Raw genomic sequence first — 21,469 nt, 5'->3', positions numbered from 1 at the left:
CAGAACAGAATCAGAAGCCCACAGCTATGTGTCCCCACCCCCCCCCCCTCCATTAACCAAAAGAGGGTAAGAATTTTGGCCAGTCTAACTACTTCAAGAAATCACTAAGTACATGTGTTTCTTGAAAGGTGACAGGTAATAGCTACTGTGTCTGGGTAGAGTCAGGCAGCCCCAGCCCGGGATTCTATCCTCAGGTAGAATACCCAGAGTAATCCAAGAGAAGCAATATGAGGTCAGAGCTCTACAAAACATGCAGGCAAAGCACCTACTGACAAATGACCTCATTTACAAAAATAATCTCTCAGGATCCTAAGAATGGGTCCCAAGCAGTCTCTAGTCATAAAAACTAAAGCATACTTTGACACCATGACACAGCATTTGGGGAAAGGTACTGCTTCCAGTGAGTACTCATGCATGACTATTTCAGGATGAGTAATATAGGAGGGGAATTTGGGACTTTTACTAGGTAATTTCACCACCAAGAATAGTTTTGTAGAAACTGTCCCTGAGCACAGCCAGGAGTAAACTCTCAGAACCACTGAGCATGGGTCCCAAACAACGCCCTCCACCCCCCACTAAAAAATTGCACCCCCAAACACAAAAAGTGTTTTGAGTCAGAATATTACCAATTCTAGAATCACACCCTGGTGAACTCTGAGAGTCTAACTTTCATTTATTTTGTTTTTGTATGTTTGGGGGCCATACCCAAAAGGACTCAGAACTTCCTCCTGGCTTTATGCCCAGGGATCATACCTGGTGGGGTTCGGGGTAGCATATGGGGTACTGGGAATCAAACCCACTAAGTGTAAGGCAAGTGCTCTATCCACTGTACTATCGCTCTCTCCAATCTAGAAAGTCTAAGTTTTACTTGCTTTCAGCAGAAAATAAATTTATGTCACGGTCACTGTCCTCCCATTGTTCATCGATTTGCTCAAGCAGGCCCAGTAACGTCTCCATCATGAGACTTGTTGTTACTGTGTTTGGCATATCGAATACGTCACGAGTAGCTTGCCAGGCTTTGCCTTGCTGGCGAGATACTCTCGGTAGCTTGCCAGGCTCTCCGAGAGGGGCAGAGGAATCGAACTCAGGTTGGCTGTGTCGGCCGAGTGCAAGGCAAACGCCCTACCCACTATGCTATCGCTTCAGCCCAAATTTATGTAATTATAACATATTATATATATTATATATTTCACAGTGTGATGAATGGCTCTATAAGTAAATGATTTAAAATAGTCTGGCCTGTCATAACAACTACTTGTCTCATGAACCACCAGGGAATGTAGTTTCTTGTATACTATCTCGTGTCAACCATTACATGGTGCTGCAATGTATACTAAATCCTCACACAGGACAAAATTAATATTTTTTTGTCCTGAAGAGACAAACCAGTACTATAAATTCTAAAGCAACATAATAAAGGCAAAATTAAACTGAATATGAGTTACTGGAAACCAATAAATGAGTTATTATACTTGATTTACTCATGTATTTAGAGAATACTCTAGACTTAATGAAGTTGGCAAGCACTGGCCCACCAACTGGCGATGCACTACTGGCTGTTGGCTAGCACAATGCTACAGGAGGGCTCCCACCCGGCCCTATTCTAACAGCCTCACAAACAGCACATACAACGCTGACCCACAGTTTTCCTTATCCAATCCTTATGGTTACTGAAGATCATGGACAATAAGAGAGCAAGAAGAGATGGAGAGAGGAGAGGTGGGAGGGGAGAGAGAGAGAGAGAGAGCCTGCTATAGAGGCAGGTGGTAGGGGGATGGGAGGGAACCTGAGGACACCGGTCATGGGAAATGTGCACTGGGGGAGGGATGGGTGTTGGAACACTGTATGACTAAAATCTAATCCTGAACAGCTTTGTAAGGGTCTATCTCACAGTGATTCAATAAAGAAAAATAATTTTAAAAAATTTAAAAATAAGCAAATAAAAAAGTGACTACTCAAATTACTTAGGGTAAGAAGCCTGGGCCTGCTGGCTGGGAAGCACCGGGTTTGCAGATGGTGGAACTGCTCCTTGGCTGAGCGTAGACAGCTGCTCGGGGGGAAGGCTGTAGTTCTGGAGATGGCTCATCTGTGCATTCCCCGCAACCAAGTACGTACCACTTGGAGGCGGCCCCGGATATACCTAGAAAAGGCAACCAGGAGAAAACAATTAGAGGTTCTAAAGACTTGGGTAGGAAGGACATTTCTTTACAGTGACAAGAGTAGCAAAAGCCCAAACAATTATATACTTGGAATCATTTTTTTTAAATTACTCTACTGAAAGGCATTTTATTTTATTTTTATTAGTGAAACACCATGAGGTACAGTTGTAGACTTACAAATTTTTGTGCTTGGGTTTCAATTATACAATGATCAAATACCTATCCCTCCACCAGTGCCCATTTCTTACCACCATGGGTCCCAGTATCCCTCCCACCCCCATCCCCCTGCCTTTGTGGCAGGGCATTCCCTTTTGTTCTCTCTCTCCTTTTGAGTGTTGTGGTTTGCAAAAGAGGCACTGAGTGGCAATCATGTCTGGTCTATAGTCTACTTTCAGCATGCTTTTCCCATCCTGAGAGGATCCTCCCAACACCCTGAAAGGCATTTTAAAAAATAATTTTCACTGATAGGGCTTCTTATGGACTTTATTTTCATCTAAACATTAATGTTTATCTCACATATAAATGTATCTTCAAATATTGAAATAAAATTATTTTTGTTTTAGGGCCACACGTGGCAGTCTCAGGGCTTACTCCTGGCTCTGTGTTCAGGGATCAGTCCTGGAGGTTGCTCGGAGGACCGTATGGGGTAACAAGAGATCAAACCCAGATCAGCTGCATGCCAGGCAAATGCCTTACAGCCTGCACTATCACTCAGTCCCTGTCTTCCTTTCTTCCTTCTTGATATATATATATATATATATATATATAAATATATATATATATATTTATACACACATACTTGGTGGTGTTCAGGATTCTAGGTACAGGTCACCTGCATACAGGGCATGCACTCCAGCCTTTGAATCAACACTCAAGCCCCATGTTAATATTCTAGCACTTCATTTCTAAACAGAATGCGAAAAGATGGTTATCCTTGTGGGATCAAAAAGATAATACAATGGGTAATGCACTTGCCTTATATGCAGATGGATCTTGGCTCAATTTCCAGAATATGGTCCTCCAGAACAACACTCCCTAGGAGTAATTCCTGAGCACAGAGCCAGGGCTAACGTAATCCATGAGCAGAGCTGGGTGTGGTCCCCACACAGTGTGTGTGTGTGTGTGGGGGGGGGGGGGGGGCGGGGGAGGACACGGTAAGGGAACACTATTGAATATTCCAATATTCAGTTATATTAGGCCATTCCATGTCACATATTTGAAAGAGAACACCAGGTATTAGGAAAGAAAAGAGTGATCTAAAGACAAGACAATAATCATCTATGTTAGTACTCCTGCTGAACCATAAGAGTCATCTGAAACAGACAAAACACAAACAAATCTCAAACCTGAGCAACCTGCAATAGAGATGGCCAAAACTTTGCAATAGGCCTTCTCCGTTGGGCTGCTCCAGACAGGGGCAGGCGTTGTCCCTCCGCCTGCCCTTTAAGAGCTGCAGTGTTTGCCATTTTCTAAGAAGCCAGCAAGAAGCACCACCAGGTACGAGTACTGGTGACAGTAAATCCCAAGTCTCCTGGAACAGGGGAGGAGAGGGCCCTCCTTCCCCCGACCCTGATGGAACGCCGAGATGATGCTACATCTGCCCACCATCCACTGAAGCTCCCACATGGCCATGATCCAGAGAAACACAACGAATCTCGGACCTGAGCAACTTGCTGCAGCGATTTCTTCAGACTCTAATTTGAAATCTTAGAATTCCTAGAGCACGTAGCCATGAAAGTGATGCATGACATTATATCGGTAAGACGCAAAACAAAACACTGTGTCTAGCAACTACATTTTTGGCAGGTATGAGGGGTGGTGGACTGGTCTCAAAATATTGAAGGCAATTAAAGGAGAGAAAGAATATTTTGCAAATTGTCTACCACACAGGCAAGGGGAAGTATAGGAAGGGGGGGGGGGGGGATACTGGGGATTTTGATGGTGGAAAATGTGCACTGGTGAAGGGATGGGTGTTTGATGACTGTATGATCAAAGTCCAAACATGAAATTTTTGTTACTGTAACTCACAGTGAATTAATAAAAAATTTTAAAAAACACAAAGCAAGTGAAAGACAGCTGATATATCTAGATCAATGATGTTCAAAGTGGCAGATATGGGGGTTCTTCTGCTGCTCAGGGCTGGAGCGATAGCACAGCGGGTAGGGCGTTTGCCTTACAAGCGGCCAACATGGCCGACCCGAGTTCGATTCCTCCGCCCCTCTCGGAGAGCCCGGCAAGCTACCGAGAGTATTCGATATGCCAGACACAGTAACAACAAAGTCTCCAATGGAGACGTTACTGGGCCCGCTCGAGCAAATCGACGATCAACGGGAGGGCCTTTACCTTTACCTTTTAACCTGATGTTCAAAGTACCAGTCTTAATATCTTAGGTTTGGTGTGAGAACTGAGTAAAATTGTTTAAATGTCTAGAACAAAGCAACTCTGAAAAAGTCATTCTGTAGTAGAGGTGAGTAGCAGGAGGATTGCTCCATGGCTTGGAAGCCGGCCTCACATGCTGGGGGAAAAGACAGCTTAGATAGAGAAGGGATTACCAAATAAAGTGTTCATAGAGAGCCTGCTTGGGATGGGAGAGGAGTGCTGAAAGCAGACTATAGACCGAACATGAAGGCCACTCAATACTTCTATTGCAAACCACAATACCCAAAAGGAGAGAGGGCGAAAGGAAATGCCCTGCCACAGAGACGGGGCGGGGTGGGGAGTATAGGGTAGGGGTGGTGGGAGGGATACTGGGGTCATTTGTGGTGGAGAATGGGCACTGGTAGAGGGATGGGTACTAGATCATAGTATGACTGAAATGTAAGAACGAAAGTTTTTAAGTCTGTAACTGTACCTCACGGTGATTCAATAAAAAAATAAATAAAATTATAAAACAACAACAACCAAAATAAAATAAAATAGACTCTCAAATCACTGGAACAGAACAGATTTCAGAGACAAACTCTCAGATGGATGGACTGATTCAACTCCATTTACAAAAAGAACAAAAATTAAATAGGCAAATGGGACCTTATCAAATTAAAAAGATTTTACATGGCAGATCAAAGAAAGAATTTATATATGAAGGTTCTAAAGCTGAAAAATAAACAGGTCTGTAGTGGTGTCTAAACATTTCATTTTTTGAATTTCATAGTATTTTATTGGGCCAGAATGAGAGCACAGCAGGTAGGCATTTGCCTTGCATGCCTCCGTCCCTCTCGGAGAGCCCAGCAAGCTGCTGAGAGTATCCTGCCTACGCAGCAGAGCATGGAAAGCTTGCCATGGTGTATTCAATATGCCAAAAACAGTAACGATGGAGATGTTTACTCGTGCCCGCTCGAGCAAATCGATGAACAACGGGATGACAGTGCTAATATTTTATTATTTTAATATTTTTTGTGCTTTTCTTTTATTTTTAGATTATATTCTTCTATTTATTATAATATTATTTTAATATTTCTCCTTTTTAATTTTCAGTAGTATTTCTGCGCGAAGGGCCCATCAGCCATTCCTGGCCAAATGAGCCTGTTGGTTCAGTACAAGGCCCCGAGGGATTCTGTGCTGCTCAGACTCAAACATTCTAGGCGACCACAAGGTGCTGGAGGTGGAACTCATGCCAAGGGGCCTGCTGGAGAGGCTCTAACCCTCACTACCGCCTAGCTCCTGTTATTTCATTCCAAAGCCTGATGAATCGTTCTGATGCACACCCCTATGGGAAACAATTCTTTGAAATGATTATTGAGAACTAGGGAAATAACTAAATTGGCAAAGCACAGGCTTAGCATACTGAAGTCCAGAGTTTCATCCCTGACACCACACGCCCCCACACCCACCCTGGCAAATCAAGAAAGCCTCAGGCCACCCAGCACTGCTGGGGTTGGTGCCAATTCTAGAACTTAATAAACAAATATAAAATTCCTACTGATATAAACTAGCATACGTTGCATGCTTAGCCATATATTACATGCGTACATGTGTATGTGTGTGTATACTTCATTTACACAGTTATTCTAAATAATGTCTACTATACTGGAGAATTATAAATGATATATCAAGGATTTGCCATCTTACCTGAGAACCAGAAACTCCAGAGGGCTGCATGTAATACTGCTGATTCTGCAATTTTGCATACATGGAATACATGGGGTCTTCATTCATTAACTTGGTATATAAGGAAAGTGCCTCCATCACTTTGACATTAAGCTCTGAGAGTTCTGAATGTTTCCTGAAATAGAATACAATCATTAGAAATACTATTAAAGATTCAAATGAAACAATATTAGAAACTGTACAACAATGGTAAAAGCAAAATTGATCTAAGTGGGGAATATTAAAATTCTATCCTAAAGACAGAAAACACCATGTATTTTTAGCACTGATGAAGTTCTAACTTACTCTACTTGTTTTTACCTCAAAATATCTAGGTTTCCTAGGCAGTGGTAACAGATTGGTCTTTTACAGCTTCTAGCATTGCCATTATAGCAAATATATAATTACAATATTTTACCTTTATTTTGAAAAAAGATTGAAGTAAAGGCCAGAAAAATTCTCACTTTAAGAAACGAAAAAGAACAGGTCTAATTTTATTCCCCACATCTAGTAGAAAACTGAAAGAGACACTCATTTATGTTTAAAATGAGAGGGAGGGGAGGCCAAGAGACAGAGCAGCAGGTAAGGCACTTGCTTTGCACAAGGCTGATCTGTTTGATCGATGGAATGCAGATAACCCTTGAACACACACCACAAGTCAGCCCATGGAAGAGAGGGGAAACACGTGCAGAAAGGGGAAGGAGGGAGGAAGGGAGGGAGAGAGGGAGGGAGAAGGAAAGACAGGCTGACTCTATCCCATCATGCAGTTTAGAGAGAAGTTGGGGAGGGGGACACGTATAAACGCAGCACATTTTCTTTTACCTATCAATATCTTCCAGCTTTTCATCAATGAGAGGTCCCATCTGGTGACACATTGCTAAAATGAAAGGATTTAATGAAATTTAGGAAAATGCAGCAAAGGAGAACGTTTTAAACATATTTATATAAGACATAGGGGATCTAATTTGAAGGAATATATTTACATTAACTTTATCCATAGAACCCAAGATTCATTTTTTCCTTTGGTGTGGTGGGGGTTTGGGTCACACATGGTAGTGCTCAGGAATCACTCCTGATGGTGCGCAGGGGACCATATGTGGTTCTGGGGAATCAAGCCTGGGTGAGCTGTATGCAAGGGAAGTGCCCTGTGTGCTTACAATCTCCCTGTCCCAAGATTGATTTTTTTAAATTAAGATTATCTTAACGATGGTGACACTAAAAGATGGTTGAATGGGCTGAGCACATGCTTTGAGCGCAAAAGGCTAGGTTTGATCCTCAGCGCCACATGCTGCCAGGAAAAGCCCATTAGCACCCCCAGGTGTGATCTAACAAAACAAAAAGGTGGTGGCTAATGAAAGTAAAGCAGAGATACCGCAAATGGAAAAAACCCAGTTTCTAAAATGTTTAATAAAATATTAAATTTCAAGAGAAAAATCTAAGAATTCAAAATTTACCAATTGCAATTAAAACTGAGACTGAGTCAGAAGAGAGAAATATTAGCATATTACTCTTCATTTTATGTAAATATCCACTGATTCTGCAACAGAAGGCTAGATGTAACCTCTGATTATCACTCATTTGCAAAGTTAATGGAAAGTCGGCATTACCTTCAAGATGCAGCAACTCTGGAAGATCGGGCTGGTCATCACTGGGGTCCGCACTCTGCAGCATCTGTAACAACTGGTCCATTTTATCCTGCGGGAATTATGGAGCTTGTATGAGAAATAGCAATCACCTACCAAACCGGCCTGGCTTATGGAAAGAGAACTTTCATAATTCACTTCTGAAGATTCTACTTTTGCTTTGATGCACTAGGTACTCATGTTTAGTATCACAGAAAGTCAAAACCTCTTCAAGGGTTTAATGGCTTCAAGGTGAGATACAACATCTGCAGACTCTTTCTTCTAAGGATACCTTTTTGGGTCATTTTTAGCGAATTATTCATTACAAATAATATAAAATTATTTAGGGCCAGCTATTGGAACAGGCTTGAGTCAAAGTCTATAAAAGCTCTATCTACACATTTTAAAAACTGCTAGCAGAGCTACTCTTAAAACTCTGAGAAGACACATTCCAGTCTACAATGGAAAGTTTCTCCACCTCTCCGGTCATATTCACTGTATCACTCTGTTTGGGAGCGACCAGGGCAGCCTTAACATGGAGCCTCTCAAGATGGCATTACTTATGGCTAACCATGGAGTTGGTGCTTCTCCACCGAGAAAAAAGCAGCTATTCAGTAAGGCACAGCTCAGCAGACTAACGCTGTTCTCCTGAACCATAAGAATTCATTTATTTGTACTTTCTTTCTGCTCATGTTTCAGTTCATCACAAAAGAAAGAAAAATCTATGGGTTCATCTGTTTCTTCTATGTGGGAAGACTGGACATTATCTCACCGGCAATGACTTGGGTCTATTTTAGAATCTCTGGTTCTAACTCCAATGGAACTAATGAAACTATCATTTCATAATCGTATTTATACTTCATAAAACCAAATGTGTATTTAAATGTGCTTCTAAAAATCAAAATATGAACCATTGTACCAAAGAAAACCACTATCATAATTATACACTGCTTTAATGGTCATGCTACTAAACATGACTATGCTCGAGCGGGCCCAGTAACGTCTCCAGTTTGAGACTTCCTGTTAATGTGTTTAGCATATTGAATACACCATGAGTAGCTTGCCAGGCTTTGCCGTGTGGGTGAGATACTCTCGGTAGCTTGCCGGGCTCTCCGATAGGGGCAGAGAATCAAACTCGCATCGGCCATGTTGACTGCGTGCAAGGCAAATGCCCTACCCACTGTGCTATCGCTCCAACCCAACATGAGTATGCACAGTAAATAATTTAAAGATTACAAATTACAAAGTAATTTATTCTAGGTTGCTTAAAGCAAAAATTATAACCCTGTTTCGGACAGATGGAAAATAGTTGAGATTCATCCTTCATTGACATGAATATTAAACACAATCACAACCAATCACAACCATCCTGTTATTCATCGATTGCCTCGAGCAGGCCCCAGTAACGTCTCCTTCATCCTAGCCCTGAGATTTTTTAAAAAAGTGTCATATTCAAGGCTCTTTCAGAGTTAGGAGAATGAGACCCTTCATTGTTACTGATATTTGGCATATTGGGTACGCCACGGGGAGTTTGCCAGACTCTGCCGTGTGGGCAGGTTACATTCGGTAGCCTGCCAGTTTGTCCAAAGTAGGAATGAGATGATAAGATGTCGCGCGGCCACAAATGCAGCCGCGCGCTTCCGGGAGCTGAGTGTGATAATCTCTGGATCCTGGCCATTGTTGGGGTTACATGGCAGTTGGTGGGTGTAACTGTCTAGCTACTGGCAGGTCCAGTCCCAAACCATGCAGGTTTGGAGATCTCAGCCCCAGGTCCCACACACCTGGGTTCCTCTGCCAGTTCTTTTATGCATGAGGCTCATCCAAGTGTGGGGAGAGTGGTCCCAGCATGGCCTTGGCTGGGGCCCAGAGGTCTTCAGCTGTTGGGCCCTGGTGAGGACAGTCAGGCACAGGGTAGAAGACTCTGCCTTTTTCTCTCCCGGGAGCTGAGTGTGATAATCTCTGGATCCTGGCCGTTGCTGGGGTTACACGGCAGTTGGTGGATGTAACAGGTATGTAATATTTTTACAGGTATGTAAAAATATTTTAAATGAAAAATTATAGATGGGGTCTTCCAAGCAGTGTACAGTTCTCAGTGCTCAGGAAGTGTGGGGACTACTCCCTATAATATGCAGCCAACCGGGTCAGTTTGGCCAATGCTAGAGCTGGAGGATGCAGAGCTACTCAGACCCTATGGTGCTGAGGACCACCAGGGGTCACTCACCCTCAATAGACTCAGGGGACCACTGCTACCGCTCCCTTCCAACTACCGCTCCCTTCCCAGTGCACACAAAGCATGCACTCCTGATAACTGAACTATCAAACTTTGAAATAGATAGCTCTTTTCAACGTAAAGAACACACAAGCTGAAATATCAAAAATAATAAAGGCATCATAAGTTTGCCTATAAAAAAATGGGGGCAGATCAGATTTATGGGTTAAGGACCACATGAGTAATGTTTGTTTGTTGATTTACAGAATACAGAATATGGTATCCTGAATGAAACCACCAACTATCAGAGGAAAAAAAGGTTTCTAAACAGCCCAACAGCCGGGCACTAATATAGTTTTTGCTTAATGTACTACAAACAGTCGAACATAACTTTCCTGACCTAGCCGGGCATCTTGGCCCTTAGCACAAACTTCCACAATGTCTCTTTGAAAGAGCACTCTCCACCTCTTCCCTTCTGAATCCCAGTAAGGCTGAAAACCTAGAAAACCCTGCATAAAATTTAAAGATAAGAGCTCACTTTTCATTGTTAATTTCAAAATGTCACAAAGGACAGACTTCCCAGAAAGTTCAATACTGACACTTGAAAAGTCACATTCTTTTATGTAAGCATATATCACTGGTGACTGCAGCAACAACAAAAAAAAATTCATAAAGAAAACTGGAAACAACCAACAAAACAGAATAATTAAATCATGGTAAACCCATTTTACAAAAATACTAAGCAAATTCTAAGTACTGGTTAGATACATTATTTAGTATATTTAGCATAGCTGTATGTATCTCATATATACATACATGTATATACATACAGATATATATATATATATATACACATACACACACATACATATACATAACTAGATAAGAAATCCCCACCCCCCCCCCCCCCCAGGAACTACAGAGAAAGTTGTTTCAGGGAGAATTTCTACCTCATCTACTCTTTGAGTTTTTATAAGAGGTGCATGTGTCAGTCAAGTAACAGACATTCTTAAGGAAAACAGACAATAAAATTTCAACTTCACTAAAAAGTTCTCACCAAAGAAATTACTTACTTCATCTATATAGGCTTGTTCTGGTTCTGGCTCTATTGTTTCTACCTGAACTTCATCACTGAATTGTACCGTCTTCTTCTCTGTTTTAACTGTAAAATAGGTAATATTTATCTTTTTCTTAAAATAAACATCAAGGGTTATCTTAAATTTATCTTCTAAAGATTTTGTCTTCCAAAAAAGGTATTTCACTAAAACCAGAAATGTTTTCAAAGTTTAGTCACCTACTACATGAGAATTTAGTAAACTATAGACAAAAGACAAAGTTTTATAATGAGAAAAATAAATGCAGCAATTTGAAATAAACCATCTTTTAAAATTATATCCTTCAAAGAAAAGTTTTCATTCGATAGACCAAGCTAATTTCCCTGTCATGTTCTCCAGTACAGCATTCAGATTTTTACTAAGAGGATGCCAGGTTAGTAAAGAACTTTGCAAGCAGTCTCAGCAGGGATATGAATTTTCCACTAAGTCATTCTGTAGTCTTCCATGGATCGGTCTGCACAACAAAAAGTGGAAAAGAGTAAGGAACACCTATTCCCTTTGTTCAACCCAAACCATGTTTGTTTATGTATGTATGTATGTATGTACGTACGTATGTATGCATGCATGGAAGCATGCATGCATGTTTTTGGGGCCACACCCGGCAATGCTCAGGGGTACTCCTGGCTCTGCACTCAGGAATTACTCCTGGCGGCACTTGGGATGCTGGGGATTAAGCCCAGGTCGGCCACGTGCAAGGCCCTATCCGTTGTACTATCTCTCTGGCCCACCATGTTGTTTTAAATGATTCAAAACAACATTAATACAGGATTACAACATAGCAATTAAATGTGTCCAAAAGAGTATAACCTTTTATGGGAAGGGAACTCCAAGCAGTGCCCAGGGGGCTGGGGGACTCTCTCCCATGAGGCTCAGCCAACCGGGTGGCTCAGCACTGGAGCCCCAGGAAGCGGTAGTGCCAGGAGGCAGCAGGGCACACCTTGCTCAGCTCAGGAGCCTATGGGGATACACTCAGAAATACTTAGGAGGCTGCGTGATGCTGGGGATGGCACCAGGCTGGCCACTGGCAAGGCCTGAGCCCACAGCACTGTTCTATCCCCGTAGGCCCAAGATGGACATGCTTTGAAAGGAATAAATTTCTGAGCTAGGGACACAGCTCAGCAGACTGAAGGCCTTGCTTTAATCCCAGCTGGAGCCCTGAGCACTAACATAAGCACAGAGGCAGAAGGATCTGAGCACTACCAGATGTACCCCCAAAACCAAAATAAATAAATGAAATAACATTTTTCAATGAAGTAACTAACTTCCCTCCTGCTCTGTCCACCTTGTATCAATATGTCAATCCACATTTATAAAATCCCGTTTTGGGGCCACACACAGCACCCATAAGGGATACTCCCAGTGGTGCTTGGGAGTCACGGGGCCAAGACTGGACAAGCCTCCTCCAGGAAGCATGTGCTCAGTCCGCGAAGCTATCTCTCTGGCCCAAGAGTCAGATGGAAAAGGGAATCAGAGGCGAAGAACGAAAGGTAAAGAGTATCTTTTAATCTATTATTAGATATGCTTGGTGGACAACGAGAGTAGAGAAGGTTAGGAGCTTGCCTGGCATGCAGCTGACCCTGGTTTGATCTCCAACACCATACATGGTCCCCCGAGCCCCATGAATAGTCACTCCTGAGCACAAACAGGTGCGGTCCCAAACCCCCCAAGTAAAAAGTAAAGATTCTCAATGGAATATTAAAGTTTCTCCAATGAATCTCGAAAATAATTTGATGAGAAATACACATCTTATAATGAGACTAAACATTTAAACCTCTTACACAAGATAAAGATAATGTATTACAATGCCGGGGCCTGAATGGCAATCTATCTGACTCTCCTAGTCCCGCACTATAAAATCCGGCCTGTAGTTTTCCCCTGAGAATGAGAAATTAAATCAGTTATAATTATGTGTTGTGCACTTGCATATAAAATAGAAATACTTTTATTACCAACATATGAAATATATTCATTCCATTAGAGTTATCATAAAGCAAAATTCTACATACAAAAAAAAAATAGTTGATTTCCTTTCCCATGGGGGTGGGGAAAAGATATCTGCTCCAGGTACCTTTACCTCTGGATACTTTGAGCTACTCAAAGTAGAAAGCCGGGACAGTGCCAAATTGGCTGTGAGCCATAGAGAACAAACAGTCTTCACAGCTGGACAGCTGCCCGCAATGAAGAAAGCAGCCCTTCCTCTCATCGGGACTAGTACTGTGACTATGGAAGGATGTGTGTGTAAGCACCTGTGAGAGTGAATATGTACATATGTGTGCATGTAAGAGAAAGCGTTTTCACATTGTTCTACTGCATCTCCAAAATATAAACACACTAAGCAGGATACCAATTCACCTATCACATTAAGTGGGCAATGCTGTGAGGACGGTGCTAGCACTCATTTTCCAAGCCTGAGAATCACTACGGTCTACTAACTCACTATGGTCCTAGTTCCCACTTACATGACCTAGAGTGAACTACAAGTCTAAGACAATTCTACCATTTCCAACAGCTTACTACAGGGGAAGAAAATGGGGTACCCAAACCCTTGAAAACATAGTAATAACGAAAAAAATCATGAGGGTTAAAAGTCAGCAAAATATGTGCTCCCTTTAAACAAGCTTCAACAATCTAAAAAAAGGAATCAAAGGAATGGGAATCAGGAATCATTTCTGTTCATGAAACAAAACAATCTGACACTAACTATGAGAGAACTCTGGTTTGACAAAAGATCTGTAATGGCTCCTTCACTGTTGCCGAAGTCTTCTCCTGGGGGCGGGGTGATAATATAGAGGGGAGAGTGTTTGCCTTGCACATGGTCGACCTTGGGTTCAATTCCCGGCATCCCATAGCTCCCCAGAGCACGGCCAGGAGAAATTCTTGAGTGCAGAGCCAGGAGTAACCCCCTGAGCATCGCCGGGTATGACTCCAAAAGGACAAAAAGAAAAAAAAAAATCCAAACAAACCCTCAAATAATAAAAGAAGTAAAATAAAGTCTTCTAAAATAGAAGTGTTATCAGGTCTTTAAAGAAAAGTAACTCTTAATTGTTGATCGTCATTTCTAACACTTTATAAATATTTATTGTATAAGTAATCTATATTCACCCGAGACTCAGTATTTGGTAGTGCTGGGTACATTAAGATGACCAAAGGCAAGAGCCTGTAACTGCAAGACTCCCTGTATGTTGCTGTTCTTCGCCATACCACAGTTACTAGGACTAGTCTGAGATTCTATAAGTGGGTTTGTTCGTGCTGAGATCAAATCCAGGCCTCCTGCATAAAAAGCAGGAGCTCAGCATCTCCCATGGTCTGTTCCGCCCCAAAGCTCATTCCTTCCTTCTTCTTTCGTTGAGGGGTGGAGTGGTGGGCCATGATCAGCTCAGGGCTTACTCCTGGCTCTGTGCTCGGGGGACTACACAAGGCAATGAGGATTGAACCCAGGCTGGCTGTGTGCAAGGCGAGTGCTCTATCTGCTAAACAATCTCTCCTCAATAAAGATTTTTTTCTTAAAATTCTTATGAATTAAAAGATCAAATTATAAGCATCCTATAGTTCATGATTTTCTTTGACTCCTTCTCTCTGGCACTGCAGAAAGATGACATAATTTGCCTAGCTGTAGATGGTCACATTATTAAAGAAAATCTTAAATTTCTACACATTTTAATTATATAAACCTTTCTATAGCACAGACTACAGCATAGTTTCTTAAAAGATATGAACAAATTTTCTTGATGTCTCAAAATTATTACATGAATTCATTTACATATAGCAATTTGTAGAGAGAGTGAACTATATACCGAGCCTTGATAAGATACTGTGACGGTATCTCCTGCAGTCCTTACCCTCCTCCTTGGCCCACTTTCTAGTTTCTCTCCTAGCCAGCAAACTCTCAGAAACAAAACTAAAACTGAATTATTGACCAGTGACTGACTTCTTCTGAATACCTAATATGAGGACCCAGGAAAACCATTTATGATGCTTAGATGTCACTGCTTCCAAATTTTGGGCTACACAAGAGATAGGTGCAATCTTTGACTAGGAAGAAGTATCAATGAGGTTGCACAGCATTCTTAATGCTTTCATCAACTGACAGCAATGAAAACACATAACATATAAAATCCATAATACTTCTTAATCTATATTTTTGTAACTGCCTATGTATGGGCTGGAGCGATAGCACAGTGGGTAGGGCATTTGCCTTGCATGTGGCCAGCCGGGCCAACCCAGGTTCCATTCCTCTACCCCTCTCGGAGAGCCGAGCAAGCTGCTGAGAGTATCTCACCTGAATGGCAAAGCCTGGCAAGCTATCCGTGACATATTTGATATGCCAAACACAGTAACAACAAATCTCACAATGGAGACGTTACTGGGCACACTTGAGCAAATTGATGAACAACAGGACGATAGTGCAGTGCTATAGTGCATATGTATATGAAGAACTGTATATATACATACATGCATATGAGAAATATTTATATAAGTATAGTTGATCTCAAGATAATCTTAGAAAATTATTTCAATTCTTAAATGACTCTGCTAACTCACTATGGTCCTAGTTCCCACTTACATGACCTAGAGTGAACTACAAGTCTTCTAAGTAATCTACTGCGCAGGCGCTGCACCTGTAATAAGCGACAATATTTAAGTCTCTGGACCAAAACTTTGGCTTTATTTCATTTTCATTAATGGGATTAAGGATTATTCAGAGACTAGAAAATACTTACTCATTTCTGGTTCAGCAGTGAGATCTGCAGTCACAAAATTAGAAGGAAATAACCCCATGCTTTGATGGGTTTCGCCCTTCCACCAATTGGGATCACTGTAAAAAACCAAACAGAATGCTTTACTCTACTGGTCTTATTCAATAAAACCTGTATCTTTTAGAGAGCTGAGCATACTTTATTACTAGAACTGAATCTCACAACAACCCAAAGAGGCTACAAATTTAGTGGCAGGGCGTTTGCCTTGTGTGTAGCCAGCCTGGCCGAGCCGGGCTCAATTCCTCTGCCCCTCTTGGAGAGCCCGGCAAGCTACTGAGAGTATCTTGCCCACATGGCAAAGCCTGGCAAGCTACCGGTGACGTATTTAATATGCCAAACACAGTAACAACAAGTCTCAAAATGGAGACGTTACTGGGCCCACTCGAGCAAATCAATGAACAACAGGAGGACAGTCACAGTGACAATAAAAATGAAGCATCAGCGATGATCACACACTATTAAATACACAGTTCTTTAACTTTTGGAAGACTGGCAAATGCACTGAGGATCTATATTTTTTCTTTTTCTTTTTAAAGAAAAAGCTGCAAACTCTCCACAACCAAAGTAAGAAGCTTTTGCTTAAGCAAGATACACCGAGGCTCTCTCAATCCAGATCTCCCCTGTTACATCAGTGCTATTTCTGTTGCATATTAGCAGGTTCATCCCCAAAGAGAGCACATGACTGAATACATCATTTTTAGCACAATACACTCCCTGTACCACAGTTCCTAACACACACTGCATTCGTGGCATGCTTTGTAGAGGAAAAGCTAGACTGGTCTCAGAATTTTCTGAAAAAAAAAAAAAAAAAATGAACAGTGTTTTGTTCATTTCTAGCTCAAACTCTGCTCTATTTTTTTCCACTTAAGAAAACATGTAGAGGGTCTGGAGCGATAGCACAGCAGGGGCGTTTGCCTTGCAAGCGGCCAACCCGGGTTCGATTCTCAGCATCTCATATGGCCCCACTGAGCACTTCCAGGAGTAATTCCTGAGTGTAGAGCCAGGAGTAACCCCTGAACATCGCCAGGTGTGACCCAAAAAGAAAAAAAAAAAACCATGAAGAAGTCAGCAGATGGTTCTAAAGGCTGGAGCATGCTTTGCACACAGGAGGACGGGCTCAATAACCAACATCTCATGATCCCTGGAGCACCACCGGGAGCAATCCCAGATCACCAAGCTGAGATAAACCACAGAGCCTCACGAGGTATGGCCCAAAACACACAAAAAGTAATATAGGATCACACAAACATGCCTGAATACAAGCGTGATCCTACAGAAACAGCCTTAAGTCTATTAGTTTTTTAAAATCACAAGCAAATTTTACTAATTCATTATCAGAAAAAATATTAATAACTTTTAAGAAAATAAACCGTGGTTTTCAAAGTAAAAAAGCACCATATTAATTCCCCTCTGATAGCGTACATTTATATAAATTTGTACCAGACATCCTGTTATATGTAAAGAACAGCCTCAACTTACTACGTATTGTTTATAAGTTCATATACTTTCGAAGTATTTTCTACATCCTTAACTTTATTACTCTTATTAGCTGAAAAAAAAAAAACAAATGGATGTATTTAAACCTCCACAGCAAATAAAAAACAAATTAAAGAATAAATGAGAAAAAAAATTAAACTACAGAGAAAGAATACAGACAGTCTGACACAAGCAATCAGTCAACTGCCATAAAGAGAAAATATCTGAGTTGGTATATTTTTAACTACATATGCCAGTAGGATTCAACAAGAATATGCAACATAGAAAACTATATTATTTTCATATGAATTTTCAATTTAATATTAACCATCACCTGTCATCAAGAACTGTAATAATTTCTCCAGCCTTAAAAGTAAGTTCGTTATCTTCAGCAGCTTCAAAGTCATAGATAGCACGAACTTTTCGGCCTTCATGTTGGTGGTTAGTTAAGAGATTGGACGTACTGGGATACAAAGCGGAAAGCGTGGTTGATTGCTGCCTTTGTTCTTTCAGAGACAACTCAATGGCTGGAAAACAGCGAATTTTAGAAAATCTAAAATGTTAATATATCCAAGAGGTTAAAAAAGTACAAAAAGACATGAAGGTAAAATACAATTTTACCTGTTTGGAAACTAGAAACTGACCTGAGAAAGAATGATTTCATGAATTTTTCTGATGCATTCTTAACTTAAAGTTCAGAAAAATAAGAAGGTTTTAAAAACTCTATTTTTCATTTTTTTATTTCCTACATTTTACATTTTCTTTCTTTTATTTTGTGTATATATATATTTTTTGGCTTTTTGGGTCACACCTGGCAATGCACAGGGATTACTCCTGGCTCTGCACTCAGGAATTACCGCTGGCAATGCTCAGGGAACCATATGGGATGCTGGGAATCGAACCTGGGTTGGCTGCATGCAAGGCAAATACCCTACCCGCTGTGCCATTGCTCCAGCCCCTATTTTGCATATTCTTATAGCTTAGGTTACCCAATGCTTCACTGGGAAACTGGGAATTAGTAAATCAGAAGGTAGTATCTGAGAAATTGTATTTTATTGTTTTAAAAGTATGGAAATACTTAGAATGAGAATTGGAACTACAGTCAGTGCCCACCTAACAAATTCCCTAAAATAATTACAAATGTCTCTTCTAATGTCCACTTCACTGCAGGCCATCACTAGGCTCCACAATGCAATCTGGGCATACCAATTATCCTGTTTTCAACCAATTCAGAATGTTCTCTGTTTGGGAATAATAAATGACCTAATAGGAAACTGAAACTTTCCAACATTGGGGCCGGAGAGAAAACATACAGATTAAAGTGCTCGCCTTGCATGTGGCCGACCTGGGTTTAATCTCTAATATGGATCCGAGGCCCACTGAGAGTGATTCCTCAGTGGAATCACTGAGATTCCTCAGTGGAATCACAGAGCCAGAAGTAAGTCCTGAGCACATTAGGGTGTGGTCCTCAATAAACAACCAACAACCACAAACAAACTATATATATATATATATATATAATGTACACACACACACACACACACACACACACACACACTTAAGCTGAATTTCTTTTAGAATTGTGAAAGGAAAAACATCTTAAGACCCAAAAGCCAAAATTCCAACAGGAAAGCTAAATATTTCGAGTATATCAAAAAAGCAAATTTTTGAAGCTGCTTCATAAACTTTAATTATGTATAAACCAAAACCAACAGAATACATCTATAACAATTTAACACACAAAGGATTAATATCCCAGGTTAAGATTTTTCTATATATTGCCTTTGAACTCAGAAACGGGCCAGGCAGACATCTCCAAGGGCTGAAGCTCATGCTTTGGGACCCAAGTTCAATCCCTGACATCTCATGGTCCTCTAAGCACCCCAGGGGAGTGACCCTGAGCATCAATCCAGAAATAAGAACACAATAAGAACAGCAAATAAACGTGCAGAAAAGGGCTTAACCTAAGGAAAACAGGAACAAAATAATTGGACATAATTACAAACCTACCAAGGTCACAAACTAATAACACCAAGTTCTGCCAGATTTTTTTATTACCTGTAAGAGCTTTCCTACAATGCTGATGGAAGATGAAAACAAATCATCTAGCAAAACTGAAGTAGCTAGTTGCCTATGAACCAACACAAATAAGATAACAATATACATAAGTACTAAAGAATATGATAAAGGATATTTAACACAGCATACTTACTTTAGTTTTAGAAAAACCAGAAAACTCAAGTCTCCATTAGGAGATAAATTATACATTAGCATATTGAATGTTAAGTGAATTGTACAAGAAAGTTAAATAAATTTATGAATAAATCTCGAACATATTCAAAGAAACAACTGGCAGTGGTATCTAGAGTATAACTAATTTATGAAAAAAATGTGTTGAATAATGTACTTATTGTTACAGGTAAACAGTATAGTAAAAATTATATGAGAAAACACATTCCCTGAGGAGGAGAATAAAGTTGTCCCTGAGGAGGAGAATAAAGACACTGACACAAGGAACAGAGTACATTTCAGCTTCTATCGGTGGGAATAAAATGAAGTCAGAGAATTAACTTCATCTCACCATCAGAGACCCTAAAACGCACCTTTTGCTAAATCTTCTTCTTCCTTTTTGTTAGCCACAGTACCAGGATCCTTGGCTGCCAGAGCTGGACTTGCTTTTGCTTGTTCTGCAGCCTAACACACACACACATATACACACACAAAATCAGCAGAGGATTTGAATACTGTTCTCCAATATTCCAAATCTATAAACTTAACAAGACTCTTCTCATCAATCTAGCACAGGTTTCTGAAATAGAAAGAAGTCCAAACTCTAGCACATTCCACCCAGAAGTCAGACTAGAGGAGCAGAGATGACGAGAGCAATTCGAACTTAGAACAGTGGTCCAAGCACAAAGCACAAAGCTCTGCTACCTTTGGATAAACAGATAAAACTCAAAAGCAGTTTGAAAATCAAAGAAAGAACAGAGCTAGAGATCAGGAAATGGTTAGAAAACAACTGAAACCAGAAGTTTTAAAATGTTCCAAATATATTTGGGGAATTTACATCTCAAGAGTACTTGGATAATAAAATCAAAACTTATTTTTTTTTAAAAAACAAGAGCACTTGGATAAAGTGGAAGTGTCTTGGGAAGAAAACACAGGTACATATAAAAAGGTAGCCTGCATGATTCCTTTAAGTGGTCAAAATTCCAAATTCAATTCTGCCAGGTAAGAGTCTGTGCCCTTACTGCAACTCCACGGAGCCACAGAGCTGGAAATGACAACAAAGAAAACGGCCATATATTTTCATCCCACATGACTAGCAGAACAGAGAGAAGGCTTTTCATTTATTTTCCATGACACTAGATTTATCCCATCAAGTAAATTAAAATGTTTGCTGAAGAACAGACCCTGTGCTCTGAGAACTCCTTGGGTGCTCTGTCTGCACACGCTCAGAGCTGAGGGTGAGGGGCACAGGACAGGAATGGTCCCATGGAGAGTGGCAGCAGAATATTGGCACTTTGGGACTGGGCACAACCTGGTCACATCATACCCCTGAAACTGACCAACATTTTCAGTCTTGTAAGTAATTATCTCAATAAAATAACTTTTTTTTTGGATAGAAAAGTGAAGCTTTTCTGGTTTTGTTCTGGGGTCACACACAGCAAGACTGGGGGTTATTCATAATTTTATGCTCAGGGGTTGATCCAGGTGTGCTCAGGGATTGACCCCAGGCCTGCCCTGTGCAAAGCAAGCACCCAGCTTGTGGAACTATTGCTCCAGCACCAGAAAGTTAAGCATTTCAAAGTCGTATTTTAGGGTTAGGGTTAGAAAAAGTTATCAGTTCGTACTAAAGAAAAAGATGCTTCAAGTGCGTCTCTTGCCACTGGTCCATTATGTCTCCTTCCCATTTTTAACTCAGATAAATCAAATGATTTCATCTTTAATATCAAAATTAGGGACTGGAGCGATAGCAAAGCAGGTAGGGCGTTTGCCTTGCACGTAGCCAACCCAGGTTCAATTCCCAGCATCCCATATGGTC

At 40.9% G+C, this 21,469-nt stretch overlaps 1 protein-coding gene across 1 annotated transcript in view; it reads right to left on the bottom strand.

The window, feature by feature from the left end:
• STAM (signal transducing adaptor molecule) overlaps window positions 1-21,469 on the bottom strand; it is a 59,555-nt gene that overhangs the window by 3,695 nt on the left and 34,391 nt on the right. The window contains exons 6-13 of the mRNA XM_056114539.1: window positions 20,028-20,118; window positions 17,759-17,951; window positions 15,913-16,007; window positions 11,150-11,238; window positions 7,853-7,940; window positions 7,068-7,122; window positions 6,228-6,381; window positions 1,965-2,140 (exon numbers count right to left, since the gene is read on the bottom strand). Of these exons, the coding sequence (XP_055970514.1) occupies window positions 1,965-2,140; window positions 6,228-6,381; window positions 7,068-7,122; window positions 7,853-7,940; window positions 11,150-11,238; window positions 15,913-16,007; window positions 17,759-17,951; window positions 20,028-20,118 (941 nt within the window). The remainder of the gene's footprint in view (window positions 1-1,964; window positions 2,141-6,227; window positions 6,382-7,067; window positions 7,123-7,852; window positions 7,941-11,149; window positions 11,239-15,912; window positions 16,008-17,758; window positions 17,952-20,027; window positions 20,119-21,469) is intronic.

This window comes from Sorex fumeus, unplaced genomic scaffold (assembly GCF_029834395.1).
Source record: "Sorex fumeus unplaced genomic scaffold, SorFum_2.1 ptg000026l, whole genome shotgun sequence".
Taxonomy (NCBI): Eukaryota; Metazoa; Chordata; class Mammalia; order Eulipotyphla; family Soricidae; genus Sorex; species Sorex fumeus.
The sequence above is the reverse complement of the archived record's forward strand: the minus strand, read 5'-3'. Positions and strand labels throughout refer to the sequence as shown.